The sequence below is a fragment of the Acomys russatus genome, chromosome 4, assembly GCF_903995435.1.
Source record: "Acomys russatus chromosome 4, mAcoRus1.1, whole genome shotgun sequence".
Classification (NCBI taxonomy): domain Eukaryota; kingdom Metazoa; phylum Chordata; class Mammalia; order Rodentia; family Muridae; genus Acomys; species Acomys russatus.
The window spans coordinates 81,206,972-81,222,396 of NC_067140.1; the positions used below are offsets into that span (position 1 = coordinate 81,206,972).

General features: G+C 43.7%; 1 protein-coding gene across 2 annotated transcripts; it reads left to right on the forward strand.

Moving 5' to 3' along the window:
• Nucleotides 1-1,029: 1,029 nt before the first annotated feature.
• Naa20 (N-alpha-acetyltransferase 20, NatB catalytic subunit) lies at nt 1,030-14,854 on the forward strand. 2 transcript variants are annotated; one of them, XM_051144777.1, is made up of 6 exons: nt 1,030-1,167; nt 6,508-6,532; nt 9,314-9,404; nt 9,971-10,106; nt 13,866-14,011; nt 14,407-14,854. In XM_051144777.1, exons 1-6 carry the CDS (start codon nt 1,115-1,117, stop codon nt 14,490-14,492), a joined length of 537 nt encoding a protein of 178 aa, XP_051000734.1. In that variant the 5' UTR covers nt 1,030-1,114; the 3' UTR covers nt 14,493-14,854. The 2 variants fall into 2 exon arrangements, with proteins under 2 accessions (XP_051000734.1, XP_051000735.1); XM_051144778.1 differs by lacking the exons at nt 1,030-1,167; nt 6,508-6,532 and adding an exon at nt 8,766-8,801 and having other exon boundaries at nt 9,338-9,404.
• Nucleotides 14,855-15,425: the final 571 nt, after the last annotated feature.

Genomic DNA, 15,425 nt, shown 5'->3' on the forward strand with positions numbered 1-15,425 from the left:
TGTTTTGTAAGAAGATAAGGGGACAGCAGCTTCCCAACCTGACAGTACTCAGTCTGATTCTCAGTCACTGGGTCTATGCTGTCTGCTATGATAGCCACTACCCATGGCAATGTCTGGTGCTTAAAATGGCTTAAAATGCAGTGGGCTGGGTGTGGTGGTGCATGCCTTTAATCCCAGCACTCAGGAGGCTGAGGTAGACAGATCTCTGTGAGTTCAAGGCCAGCCTGACCTACAAAACAAGTCCAGACAGCCAAGACTACACAGAGAACCCTGTGTGGAAAAGCCAATGAACGAATGAATGCAGCAGGCCACCACAAAGAATGTAATTCCTAACGTTTAATTTTAACTATTTTAAACTTATACATGAATACAATGTTTCATTTATTTTGATGTTTTGGCCATCTTTTTAAATTTATTTATTTATTTACTTATTTGAGGCAGAGTCATACTATGTACTCTTGGTAGGCCTGGAACTCACCTGGAAAAGACCAGGCTTTTTGATGCCCACTAGAAATCTGCTTGCCTCTGTCTTCCTAGTGCTGGGATTGAAGGTGCAAGGCACCATTCCTGGCTTGATTTGCTCTTTCACCACACATTATAATAAAATCAGCCATGAAAACATATTTCTGATGATTTTCCTCTCCTAGATTGAAATATACTGTAAAAATACACGCCAGAATTCAAAGTCTTATTAACAAAATAAGCTTTTCTTTTTCTTTTTTAATGGGATGCTAGAAAATTTAAGATCACATCCTTGATTCATGCTGGTGGTTGAGATAAGAGGCCCTTGAGCCATCCTTTTAGGGATCACTTCCTGGATCACCCTGTGAGACATCTCTGATTTTGAAGCTCGCATTTATGATTTGAGTTCCTGACCACAGCTTCTTCCTCCTTGCTACTCTGCCTACTTTCCGGGAAGAGTCTGCAGGTGCTGAGCACTAAGGCAATTGCTGATTTCCGCCGCCAGAGAGAGCTGCGATGCTACCTTTGTTGCCCAGCAACCTCTGGTCCGGAAGTAGTTCTTTGTCCCGCCCCGTGGTGGCCTCGTGCGAGTACTTCCGGCAGTGCGGGCTCCGGGTCGCGCTGAGCGGGCTTGGAGCCTGGCGGCGGCGCGATGACCACGCTCCGGGCCTTCACCTGCGACGACCTGTTCCGCTTCAACAACATGTGAGTGATGCTGCTCCCTTCGCAGCGCGGGCTGGGGCCAGCCTCTCGGGGCCGTGGGCCGGGTGGGCGCCGCGCGGGCGCGCTGGCCGGTGACCTTGGCCGAGGCGTGGCGTTCGCGGTGCGCTGGGGAGATGCAGAGCTGGGCTGGACACCTTGCGCCGGCCGGCTTCCCGACGCGGGCTCACAGACGGTGGGTGGGCCGGGAAGGAGCGCGGTGCTGGTTAAATTGTATCCCAGTGAAGTAACCTTGAGATGCTCAGGGGCCCTCGCAGCGGTGTGTGCTTGATAGTTACTAGTTACTGTAGCGCCCCAAAGTAGACTGCTCCCTCATCCCCTTTAAAAAAAAAAAAAAAAAGCAAACACCAGGGTTTCACTTTGTATTCCTGGCTTCCTGGAACTCACTATGTAGACCAGGCTTGCCTAAAACTCACAGATCCGGCTTCCTCTGTCTTCCTAGTGCTGGGATTAAAGGCATACACCACCACACCCAGCTAGACTACCTTTTTTTTTTTTTTGTGGGAGGTCTACTGTGCCCAGGAACCCTCAATGCTGTGTTGTTTCTTTTCTGTCCAAGTTTAAAAGACCTGTGATTTTTAGATCTCCTCGACTCCCTTAAAAATATTTTCTTTAAAGTTTGATAACTTATGACCATTTAAAAAGTTAAGCATTTCACCCTGAACTCCTGTAGACACATCACCTCGATTATTTGCTTGATGTACATTTTATCACACCTATTTTACATAGGACAGGGCAGTGAGAAGTATGCACCAGGTGGTTTAGTTATCAGAAGGGGTAAAAACTCGGATGAGAAAACTATGGATGTTTCAAAGAGAAGATAAACCTTGATAAAGAAAATATGGTGAGGAGGAAGTTCGGGGAAAGGTGCAGGTGAGAAAATGGAGGTGTGAAGTAAGGGTGGCCTTTGCTTACAGGTGAATCCAGTTTTTGCTACCAGGTTGATAGGTTCAGATCTGATCCTGTGTGATTTCTGTTAGCCCAGCTTTTGCTGAATCCTCGCCTCATTCAACACCTATGGCAAGCACTCATGTAATAATAAACCATTTCATCTTCACAGATTCTGCCATGTGTTGTCCTCAGTTTATGGGTGAAGGAAGACACTGCCCGCACACAGAGCCCTGACTGGCAGTAGGTGGTTGTTTAAAAATGGGTCCTAGGGAGCTGGAGGGAGATAGTTCAGCAGTAAAAAGCACTGGCTGCTTTCACAGAGGACAGGGATTAACTGCACATGGAGGCTAACACCAGACTGTCCTACCATTTACAGAGGGATCTGTTGTCCTTTTCTGGCTTCAGTGGGCATCAGGCATGCATGTGATGCACAGACATACATCAAACACCCATACCCTTTAAATAAGTGAAAAAAGTTGACCCTGGCACCCAGGAGGATCACAAGTCTGAGATTGCTTCTAGGATACAGCGACATCCAGTGGTGTGCACCCTTATTACAGTGGTGTGCACCCTTATTACAGTGGTGTGCACCCTTATTACAGTGGTGTGCACCCTTATTACAGTGGTGTGCACCCTTATTACAGTGGTGTGCACCCTTATTACAGTGGTGTGCACCCTTATTACAGTGGTGTGGTATGCACATGACCCAAGCACCTCCCAAGTACTGTAAACACCAACACATACAATATACATGTTTTATAAACACTAACGGTACTATTGGTTAGGGAATAGTGATGGGGAGAGATCTGTAAAGGTACGCCAGTGTGAATTCTGAGCCATTGAGTACAAGGTGATTGGTTAGAGGCAATAAAGGAGGCAGAGAAGCCGTTGAGGCGGCCTTGGCCGTGGCCTGGGGTGATGATGGGAGATGCTGTGTGGATGACACAGTGCCTGAAGCTTCCGGGGTAGACAGTCAATCAGTCTCAAGTGAGGCTTGAGGAAGAGACAGTGGTTTAATATGGGAATGGATAAAGTACAAGAAAACCACACATGAACACTTAACTAGGTCTCAGCTCACCTGGCTTGGTAACGCCTCTTCTTGTTAATGCCAATAAAAGAGCCCGCTCTCTGATTTTGTTAGTAGGCCATGTTAGGAAAGAGTGAGTCACCAGCTAGGTGGTGTAGGGATTGAAAGAGGCAACCAGTGCACATCATTTTACATGTGTGCTGGTGCTGGAGACAGCAGCGAGCCGACTAGGAATCAGTTGATGTCTGTGGAATGTATATTTTGGAGACCAGGTAGGTGAAACAGAGAATAATAAAGAGAGAGAGAGAGAGAGAGAGAGAGAGAGAGAGAGAGAGAGAGAGAGTGTGTGTGTGTGTGTGTGTGTGTGTGTGTGTGTAGGGAACAGAAACTGATGTGAGAAAAGGGACACAGCTTTGGGTAGGGCATTCAGGGGAAGATGTCACTGAAGAAAGATGTAGGGCAAGTAAGATGAATCATGGGTACCTGGGGTAGGTAAGTGCAGTGTCTGTTTATCTGGATAGGATATAGCAGCCTATGCAGTGGAAGTCTAGTTAAGTGCCAAGCTTAAGAGATGGGCCTGAGAATTACAGGCCTGGGTCTCGGAGACTTCTCTGGCAAGTGCACGGAGACACCCAGTGGGTGTAAAGATTGGATTTTAAGGATCAACGTTCTGAAGACAGTGACAGGTGGCCAGGAAGCTAGGTGACGTCAGTGATGGAATGAGTGTTTTCAAGCAAACAACTGTACAACGTTGCCTCAGAGTGCCAAGTGCTAGAGTAAATGAAACCGGTAGGTCCAACTGAGGTGGGAGGAAAGTGGGTGGCATTCCAGAAGCTAACCAACCAGAGTACTCCAAGCAGCCACAGGGAACTATCAGGACATGGTGATGGCTAAGTGTGAGCTGCATTTGTTTGTACACTCCTTTCAGGAGAGAAAGAACTGGAAGGTACAAGTAAAGGAGAGAAAGAATTCTAAGAGGCGTGTCCTCCGTAGTGAGAAGAGGGATGGGGCCTGCTAGCCTTATAATGGCAGAAGAGCGGGCAGCATCTGCATGGCTTTTGGGTGGGCAAGGTCAGCCAGAGGCCTTGGGCAAAGTGATCTTACAATTCATTATATTAGTGTGTGTAAGGAGATAGAGGAAGGGCAGCCTGTTGGAGAGTTGAGGTGAGCCAAAGATGTGACGTAAATAGAAGTGGACGGCAGGGACTCTGCACGGCAGGATCACAGAATCTGGAGGCCCTCAGGATTGGCTCATGACTTCTGTCAGGTCAGAGCTGTTCTCACAGGGCTAAGAGGGAAGTTTTGCCTCCAGGGTTTTGCAGGCATGCAGTCCCTCAATAGCAAGCACCGAGGAGTCAACCGTTTTATTTTAAACCTGACACTGGGAACTACAATGCCATTGTCACTAGTTTTTTGTTTACATATGTCTTGGTAAAATCATCATGTCAACATAGTTATTTTTAAATGAATAACTTAAATTTGAAAATATTTATATAGCTGTACACCTTAAGGTTTCTATTGCTGTGATGAAACATTCATCAAAATACCCTGGCTCAGAGTCCCTTGAGGCTGAAGCCAGGGCAGGAAGTGAAGCAGAGCCCATGAGAAGTGCTGTTGCTGGCTTCTTCCCCTGGCTTACTCAGTTTGCTTTCTTATGCACCCAGAGGCTACTTGCCCAGGGGTGGCGTCACCCACAGTGGCTCACATCAACCATTTATTGGCCACGAAAAATGCCTCTTATTGCTTACTCCAGTCTTTGAGGCATATCCTGTTGCCTAGGTTTATGTTGACAAAAACCAACCAGTACACAGTATAAACACAGTAGGTTGGTTTGTTTGTCTTAAGTGTAAAGTGGGTTTTTGCATGGATTAATCACAGAGCTCCCGGTTAGCAGAAATGCACAAATGGAAACACTTCCCCTTGGTGCTATTTAAGCACAAGCAAGCGCAGGGCTGAGTCCCCTAGTCATGCTCCCTCAGCTCTCTGTGCTCTGACTGGTGTGTGAATCTCTGCCTGCTGAAGGCTGTCTGCTGAATACGTCCCAGTGTTTGCGTTCTGTTTCTGTCCCTCACAAAGGGTTTGAGTCTCTTTAGAAAGCACCACATGGGGAAGCAGGGGTACTGTACAGAGATCTCTGACAGTTTCACAAGGATTCAGTCTCTGGCTCCAACTGAGCAAGACAACGAGCGACGTCACACACATCACCGTTTATCAAGCAACATCCAAACCATTCGTGTTTACAAATGACACTCATTTTAGAAGATTGCTTTCAACCTCTATTTGCTGTGTTCTGCAAGTGACACATGCATTGTTCTGGTCAGCGTGGAGGAGTATATAATTTAAGGTTACAGCTATATATTAGGTTCTAGAAGTTGATACCATGGGAAATCCAAGGCAAGTAAGGTTGTTACATTGCTCTCTTAAAGGCAGGTTAAGCAGACAGGACACAGTAGGATAGCAGACATTAAGTGATTTTGGGGTGTATTATCAACTCTGGTTCTGAGGTCCAGCAAAAGTTTCAGTCTCTTAGGATGTGAGGGATATTTCCAATAATATGACGCCACAGGTTTTGAAAGCTAAAGGATTGATAACTACTGGGCTAGAGGAATGTTGTGTGACTTGCCTGACATCAGAGTCTCAAAGATTGATGAGAGGGAAACGGTGGAAATAGCTGGTTTGAGCCTGGCAAAAGACTAACTAGGAAAGTGAAAGGAGAGAGATGGTTGGAGATAGTTTTCAAGAATGCTAAATTTGGGGTTGTATGATGGGACATGCTGGGTAGTTCCCCAGTGCCAGGGTTTGACAGGATGGATGCAGAGGTACAGTGACATTTAGTTGAGAGTACATGGGATCCATAAGGATTTGTGGTAGGAAGACAAAAAATAGAGGAGGGGAGTACTCACTTCCGCTTTGAGAAAGGGGATGCTGGAAGGCCCAGGGTGATGCAGTGGGGAGCAGGTGGGTTGGACTGGCTGTATGTATCAGACACACGCCTAACTGGTCCTCATGTCTGCAAAAGTACATGAGTTAGGTAAGTCAGCTGTAACTCTGCATGTAAAGATGCAGCTAGTGAAAGACAGGTCCTTCATTGGTGCACTTCGTGTGGCGCCTGGGTCATCTCAACCATCTTTGGCTCTCAGGTTGGTTTCAGAGTTGTAGAAGAAACACATTTTTGTTTCTTTGGTTGGTTGTTTTTTGAGACAGGGTTTCTCTGGGTAGCATTGGCTGTCCTGGAACTTGCTCAGTAGATCAGGTTGGCCTTCCTCTGCCTCTGAGTGCTGGGATTAAAGGTGTGCACCACCATGCCCAGCCCCATTTTGTTTTGATTGATGCATCTTTTGTTTTCACAAGCTTACTTAAATTGGGGTCGGGAATTCTTACTCTTGCCATTTCTTGTTTTCTTTCAGTAACTTGGATCCACTTACAGAAACTGTATCCTTTTTTGAGGGGAAAAAAAAAGTAAGACTAAGGATTATGTATAAAGAAAAAGAATTGGAGAAACAGAAGAAAAAACAGATAAGTACTGAAAAAGTTTAAACACTTAGGTTTTGAATAGCATAAGCAACATTGAAAGCAATTACAAAACAGAGTGTGGTCTCAAGCTTGCCCCAGGTCCTTAATGTCACTGAGGTAGTAACACTGCAGCCCTGCTGCTTTCCTGCCCACCCACAGGAAGTCTGCACACAGATTACAGCAACAGCACAATGATTCCACGGCTGTCTCCCTCTGCTGTGAGCCAAGTTTAGAGGGGACAGTAGCTCAGGGTAAGTGCTTGTGATGTCTCCAGCAGCCCTGCTCAGGAGAGCCTGGGTCTTTCTGGTCTAGATGGCTCCAGAACACATGTCTTCATATCTGCTTCTGGCTGTGCAGTCAAGAGAGGGAAAGGGTGATTGCTTTTGGACACAGTACAAGCCCTTTTGTCGCTGTGCAGGACCTGCCGCTAAGTGAGTAAAGGATTTTAGTAATAGCAGTTTCTGTCATCTCAGTATAAAATGAGCAAAAATGTGTTAAGTTAGGCTATTTCTGACTATGCTGCAGAGCAGGCCAGAGGCTTACATTGTTTCTAGACCACATTCCAGTGACTACTGCTGGTAGATCCAGTGTTAGCTTGTAGCTTCAAGATGGCAGGGGCTATTGAAGAAATAGTTCACCTTACCAGTCAAAAGACATGCACACTAAATCATCTGAGAACCCAGCTTAATTTATCAGGTCATCCAGAATTTTAAAAAGATAAAACTCAAGTGCTGCTGCTAGTTAAGAAGGCACCTTCTTAGAAACTTCTAGTGCCACAGTCACCTGGCACAATACTCAGGAATGCTGTTTCCTGAAGGCCGAAAATAAGAATTCACAGGCGGGGTTTTGCAAATATATGAAGCATGGACCAAACCTGGCTCACCGCTCATTTTGTAATGATTTTTTTCACTTGGTTACAGTCATGTTGATTAACTTACATACTGTATATATGGCTCTGAGTTTGGGTTGATATGACAGATTGTTAGTCCCAACACCTCACATTTTATTGTTCTTTTACAAAAAGTGTCATTACAAAAATTATTTTAGGAGAATATTAAGCATCAGGAATGTCAAAGCTGGCTGCAGTGGAACATGCCTGTAATCCCATCACTCAGGGAGGCAGAGGCAGGCAGACCTCTGAGTTCGAGGCCAGCCTGGTCTACAGAGTGAGTCCAGCTCAGCCAAGGCTACACAGAAAAAGCCTGTCTCGAACCGCCCCCCCCCCCCCAAAAGAATGTTAGTATATTCACCATCAAGGCCACAAAGGCTCTGAAGTGTTTTAGACATTAGAAATGACCCAGTAGTGTGTAAATTGTGTTCCTATGTAAGGGAATGCTGTATAGCAAGAAAAACTAACCAGTACACGTGTCAAGAGGCCACATCAAAACAGTGAAGTAGAGAAAGCTAAAAGCTCTCAAAGTACAAAAATTTTCACTATATAGTAGGGGAAAATAGTAGACTGCAAATCAACCTATACTTGGAATGTATAAGCCCTGTTGTTTATGCAGGGATTGAGGCTATCATGGGGAGGTCTCTGCATTCCTCTGTGAGGCAGAAGAGATGGCTGTAGTGCCCGTAGCTGGATGGCAGGAAGACCAGCTGGCCTGCCGAGTGGAGTTCTGGCACTGACTGCCCTTCAGAGCAGAGGTTGAAGACTAACATTGATTTGGTTTTCTTGGGAACTTTTAATAGAAAGTGTATATTTATTATTACTATTTAGTAATAGTGTCTTATGTAAGTGCACCAGAAAGCTGACACTAAGGTGAAACAAACAAGGCAGTGAATCATCGTGAGGACACTGCAGGGTTGAATAATAACCATTCCTTTACTCTTGCTTTCTGAGCTGCAGGGTCTGGTGTTGTTTCCCCATCTGGACTGAACTACAGTTGCTTCTACATTCTGCTGGAGTGCAGAGGTTACAGTGATTCCTTAACACTGCAGTCAAAGTAGAAGCTAGCCATTGATTTTCCCAGTGCAATTCAAGAAATAGAATGTACAGAGCAGCTGTGTGTCAAGCAGTTGATAGAGTAAACTTGAGAGAGAATCTGAATTGCCAGTTGCAGAGTAGGTGGGTCATGACCAAGAAGTGACCTTGGATAATAAATGGCACACACAGCCGTAGGTATGATCTGCCTGTAAGAGATTCTGCCTTCTACTGGATGATACCATGTCTAGTCTACATCTTGAGGTGAAATGTCCAGGCAATTCTGTTGAAACTTAATGTAACTATTCCACCTAATGGTATGATCCGAGAAATTATAGTGTACTCAGCGGAGGATGAAATGACTGATTTCGTGTGTGTAAAGAGTGCTAGAGTTGATGTCAGCTGTCCTCCTTAGTTACTCCCCACTTTCCTTGCACGCCTACAGGCAAGTAGCCGTGCCTATTCAGCTTTTATATCTGAGCTCCAGTCCTTGACTGACACCACTTTTTACCCACCAAGCTACCTCTCCAGCCTGACAGCAGTTTTTGTTTTGTCATTCTGACTAGCTTTGGCTGTTGTGGGACTCACTATGTAAACCAGGCTGGTTTCAAACTCAAGAGAGATCCATGTCTCTCTGTGCCTCTCAAGTGCTGAGATTAAAGGCATGCACCACCATGCCTGTCTATATGATCTCTCTCTCTCACACACACACACGAACATCCTGTAACAAGGAATGTTTTGCTGTTATTACTTCTCATATTCCTTAGCAGATCTAGTATGGGATTCCTTTTTACTTACAGTACCTTGCCCACTGGCCAGAGTATTTCATCGTTGCGGAGGCACCTGGCGGAGAACTGATGGGTTATAGTAAGTACAGTCCCACTAGTACTTTTTTGGGTGAGTAAAGATTTTAATCCAGGTTTCAGTGTGACTCTATAGAATTTGATGTAAACCATGAAGGATGGGATTTTATTTTCAGATCATTTACATCCCTCTGTGTCCAGCCTTGTGCTAGGCCAAGGGATACAGCAGTGAACCTAATAGACCTGATTGCAGTCTTAAGCTATGAATTGATGCAGTCATATATACATTGTAAATGTACTGTGATGTCAATTGTAGCTATTTGAAAAAAAATTCTAAAACTATTTCAAATGTAGCTTATTCGAACAAAAAAGTATACTTACTCTTTGTTCTTGGTTTTTAGTTTATCATTAAAAAAATTTTAAGTCTGACTTTAGAAGTAGGTATAGAATATCATTTGCAAGTGGATTTCAGATTGAAGTGTTAATCTTATTAAGCTTGATGATAGATAGTACCTTAAAAATTTTAAACTTTGGTACATTTTTATTTTAAAAGAAATGGATGGCAAACTAATTATGCATTTATGTGCAGGTTAGTGTTTGAATTACTGATTGTGGTTTTTTTGTTGGCAGTTATGGGCAAAGCAGAAGGCTCAGTAGCTAGGGAGGAGTGGCATGGACATGTCACAGCTCTGTCCGTTGCCCCTGAATTCCGCCGTCTTGGCCTGGCCGCTAAACTTATGGAGTTACTAGAGGAAATTTCAGAAAGGTGAGAACCCATTTTTAAAATAAACCACATGATGTTTCTTCTTTTGTTACTGAATATCTAAAGGGTTTCTTTCTTCTTGTGAATGTGAAGAACTATCATGGCTACAGACTTACAGGAATTTCATTTTCAGCCTGCAGGAGTTACTATAATTCTGCCAAATTCTTAGCAGTGTTCCTTGCTGCAGCTTTGCCACGAGGAAAAGTAATGCACTGTGTGACCAGCCGTAGACAGTGGAGCTAGCTGGCTGGAAACAGAGACCAGCATTTCAAGGAAGGTCTTTGGTGTTCTTGGCTCTATGGCAGATGTTTCTAGGCCCAAAGTAGTTCAGTTTTAAATTTGTTTCCTTTCTAACAGTTAGTAGCCATCTTTAGACAAACAGAAATAAAATGCGCTAGGTCCTTCATCTTTAACTATGGCCATCTACTAATGAGGGAGAAGTCCTGTGGGTACTGGATGACTCCTTACACCCTGAAACACATGCAACATAACTGATCTCCACTGGTTTTCACGTAATACTAGTGTAATCACAGCAAATGTCAAAAGCCCACTTCATAAAAGTTTTGTCCTCAAAAGGAAATGCAGTATAACAGGTATGTAGAGTTTTGATGTTTCCCTGAAGATATGAAATAGCCTGTGTCAGGGCCAACCATGGGAGTGCACTTCTTGAACCCCATCCCCAGGGAGGGAGAGGAGAGCGCTGTCTTTGAGTTCGAGACCAGCATGATCTACACAGTGAATGGCAGGTCAACCATGGCTACATAGGAGATCCTGTCTTTAAAACAAAATTAAATATCCTGTGGCCCCTCTGAGTCTGAGGCACTTATGTAACTGCCAATAATATGGCTTTAAAGAGACTTTATCATTCGCTGTGAGGGATTTTTAAAAAAACCAACACAGTAAAATGTAAGAGAAGGCTTCCCCCATTTCCTAGAAGGGACAGAAGATGCCTGTGTTTGACATTTGTCAAGTCGCTGTTTTTTTAAGTTACAGATCTAGAGGCTTTGTTTTCAGAGATTTCCTGGATATTTTTTTGTTTGTTTGTTTGTTTTTCGAGATGGGGTTTCTCTATGTTATCTTGGCTGTCCTGGACTCGATTTGTAGACCAGGCTGGCCTTGAATTCACAGCGATCCACCTGCCTCTGCCTTCCCAAGTGCTGGGATTAAAGGCGTGCACCACCACGCCCAGCTATAAAAGCAGTTTTAAAAGAAGTAACTAGTATAAATGCTCTCAGCCAAGTCACAACTAGCTCATTAAAAACAACAACAAACTGCCCCCCCCCCCTTTTTTTTGAGACAGGGTTTGCTATGTAACTCTGGCTATGCTGGAACTCACTATGTAGACCAAGCTGGCTTCAAACTCACAGAGATCTACCTATTCATGTCTTTTATAGATGCACATTAAAATAAGAATGCAATTGGGAGTAAAAATAATAAAAATCAGTTTAAAAGAGAAAATTAAGTAGCTATGAATGACTATAGTCAAAAGACAGTAGCTCAGTAGTCAAGTCTAAGACAAGTACAAGACCCTGGGTTCCAACCCTAGCAGTGCCAAAAGGAAAAATAGATACATAGTCTGTTTATAGGAACTATATAAGATTATAAAGATAAAAAATAAGTATCAAATTATCTTGCAAATTGTAGCCAAAAGGAAGTTGATAGGAAGTTGATTTTTCATATTGATAATATTTACATTATAGTTGAATACTTAACTACTGTCAGTAAGGGACCACTGCATACAGATGAACAACTTGGCTGGGAAGATGGCTCGATGCAAGCAAGCATGAAGGCCAGAGTTCAGATCCCAGAACTCATATAAAACTCTGAACATGAGCTGAGCTGAGCGGTAGTGGTTCATGTTCTTAATCCTGGCACTGGGGAGGCAGAAGAAAGTAGATCTCCTTTGAGTTCCAGGCTAGCCTGGTCTACAGATAAGAGTTACAGGACAACCAAGGCTACACAGAGAAACCCTGTCTTGAAATACCACCCTCCCCCACACCCCCTAGAAAGCTGGGCACAGTACCACACCTCTTGGCTCAGTTTCTCTTAAGGTAAGATGGAAGAAAGAGACAGGAATCCCAAAAGCCCATGAGCTGGACCTGCACAGTAGAGAACAAGCAAAGCAGGAGGACACAGGCCCACGGCTGTCCCCCGACTTCCACATGCGTACCATGGCCTGCGTGCATTCCACACAAACATGAATGGTCTACAAAGGTTTTTTTTTTTTCCTTTAAATTGAATCCATCAGGATGTAGCAATGATATATACCCTGGAAAATGGACAAATTGTTAATGTGAGCTGAACGTGCTTCTTTGTAAAAATTGTCAGGTGCAAATCCACTAGGGAACAGAACATATAGGTCAGCAAACCTTTTCCAGGGCAGAGAGGAAATACTCTGTAGCCACATAGATTTCCTGTGTTCTCTCAGCACACCATCACAGTTTAAAGGCCATTCTTAGCATGAGAGCAGTGCAAAAGGAAAGAGTTTGCAAGTCAACCCTACCTTCTACAAAAGCTGTACCAGACTTCCAGGCCAGGTGTGGTGGCTCCTAGCATTCAGGAAGATGGTTGTGAAACTAAGACCAGCCTGGCCTATCCAAAGTCATAAGGAAGGTCAGTTTTATACAAGCAGAACCAGTCTTTAGGCTGAGATATCCTTGATAAGGAAGGAAAATCTGAGGCAATGTCACCGGAGTGCACAAGTTGCAGAAAAACTGCTGGTAAATAGCTTCAGTGAGTCAAAAGAATGACAGTACACTGGGAGCCAGGGTGTTGGAAGAACAGCTGTTACTCCTTAGATGCATTTACTTCCTAGCAGTCTAGAGAACAGAAGTCAGGAGAGCATCTGTAACCTGAAAAACCGTTTCTATAAAACCCTGTAGATCTCAGGGATGAAGATGTGCAGGAAGAGGATTAAGGGGCAATGAAATGGCTGCCACAGACAGAAAACGATGCACAAGTACTTAGAACTAAATAAAAACAGTGGGTTTTAATATTAAAACAGTAAAACCTGAAAAGAGGTATTGAGATTGGCATCAAAGCATTATATGCTTGAGAAAAGTCTAAGTAAAATGTTGCAAGAATACTCTTAACATTCATAAACCTTGAGAAACTTTTGTGGCTGGCCATAGAGCCAGTGTAAACACCCAGAATCTCTCTCTCTCGCTCTTTTTGTTTGTTTGTTTTTTGAGACAGGGTTTCTCTGTGTTGCCTTGGCTGTCCTGGACTCACTTTTGAAGACCAGGCTGGCCTCGAACTCACAATGATCCACCTGCCTCTGCCTCTCGAGTGCTGGGATTAAAGGTTCTACACCCAGAATTTTACTTGCGTTTTTTGTTTTTGTTTTTGTTGGGGAAGGATTGCTAATAGAGAATACAAGGGAAAAAGAAACAGCAACAAAAATATGACAGAATACTCTTGGACAATGGGTAGCTCTGCCCTGTCAGGTCCAACGTGTAATGTAGACTATTGGTGCTGGAGCAGCTGTCAGAGTGGAAGACTAGAACCTGAGGGATGTGTTCGGGAGGATACCTGAGGCTGTGTTGGATCAGAGTGGATCATGATTCTATGCCCGGACAAGGTTTTGTGTCAGTTGTGAGCTTTATATAAGCATATTCAGTTTGGAGGTTGCTTTGCAAGCAAGTGCTGGGATTAAAGGGGTGCACCACCAGGCCCGGCTTGGCACTCATATTTTTAAAGATTTATACCAGTTTCTGCCTAGAGTTCTTACAGTTTTAACATTTCTCTTTTTTTTTTTTAAAGAAAAGGTGGCTTTTTTGTTGATCTCTTCGTAAGAGTATCCAATCAAGTCGCAGTGAACATGTACAAGCAGTTGGGTTACAGTGTCTACAGGACGGTCATGGAGTACTACTCAGCCAGCAACGGGGAGCCTGATGAGGATGCCTACGGTAAGCTCCCTGTCATGGCAGGAGCTTCAAGACAGAGCCGAAATACGTATTCCCCCTGAATAAGTTCAACAGAATCACATTTATCAAGTTAGCAATAGTTAACTTAGGTTAACCAGCCAGTAGTTAATTTCTACAAGTTATCATTTCATGGTACAGATGTGTTCTTTTACTAAAAAGGAGCACTGTATTAGTTGACTACTTAGGGTGGGATTTTGCTAGCACCTGGCATGCTTACAGTGGGAATCTCCTAATATTCCCATATACTCCTACCTATATTCTGCTTAGGTAGGGTTATAGGGAGGGCATGAAACCTGATGGGAGCTTAACTTACACACTCAGTTTGATTTTAAGAAGTTTGGTTTTGGTTGCTTACATTACTCTTTGCTTCCTAACAGATATGAGGAAAGCACTTTCCAGGGACACTGAGAAGAAATCCATCATCCCATTACCTCATCCTGTGAGGCCCGAGGACATTGAATAACCATAGGCAGTGGTTCTTAGGCAGGTGTTCCAGACAGTTTGTGGATATATTATTTTCATAGGATCATCTTGGAGCTCTATTAGGAGGAAAGTAATTGTTTAGGTCTTAAAAGACTTCATGAAAACACAGGCTATATACTTCAAATCTTATCGCTCCAATGAGCAATAGCATACATGTTCAAACTGTTTGCCATAGTAAAATTCAATCAGGCAGCTAAGTCAGAAGGACGCGTTCCACTATCATGGTTGACAGTGTGCAGTACATGCCAAGAAAAGACCCCCTCCATCCTCCTCCTAAGTCCTGTGCCTGAGAACCACTGCTGCACATATATAAATATATATATATTTTATTTTGTACTGAACTGTTAATTGAAGCTTTAAAAGCATATATGAAATGTATAAATCTGAGATGTATAGTAAAATACATTGTTGACTATGAATGTTTTCTGAAAGTTTGTTGTCTTTTAATCAGAGTTACAGAGGGCCATTGTTTACGATATGATGCCTCTTTGAATACATTTTTAAATGCACATCTGAAATCATCCCTGACTGGCAGCCCTTCTTAATGTGCAAAATCCTCCCAAGTATCATGTTTACAATACCAGATCTTCTCTGCCCACCACTCAATCCTGCCTTTGGATGTGGGACTTTAAAGGGGAAACAGAGATCCAGGCCTGTACTGAAAAGATACTCAGGCAGTAAAGAAGTAATCAAAAACCTTTGCTCTTAAAAGTCCACTGGCAGCAAACGCAGCCTCAGTGCACACTCAGGCTGATGCCAGGGCCTGGTGCCGGTCTGGTGCTGCAAGAGGATCGATTGTTTACCTAGTAGTACTGTTTTCTTCTAACTTTCACATTATCTTATTTTCAAGACTGCTTTGTTTAGTAATTTAGTAATTTCACTAAGCAGCTCTTATTCCCTTGGATATACTTAC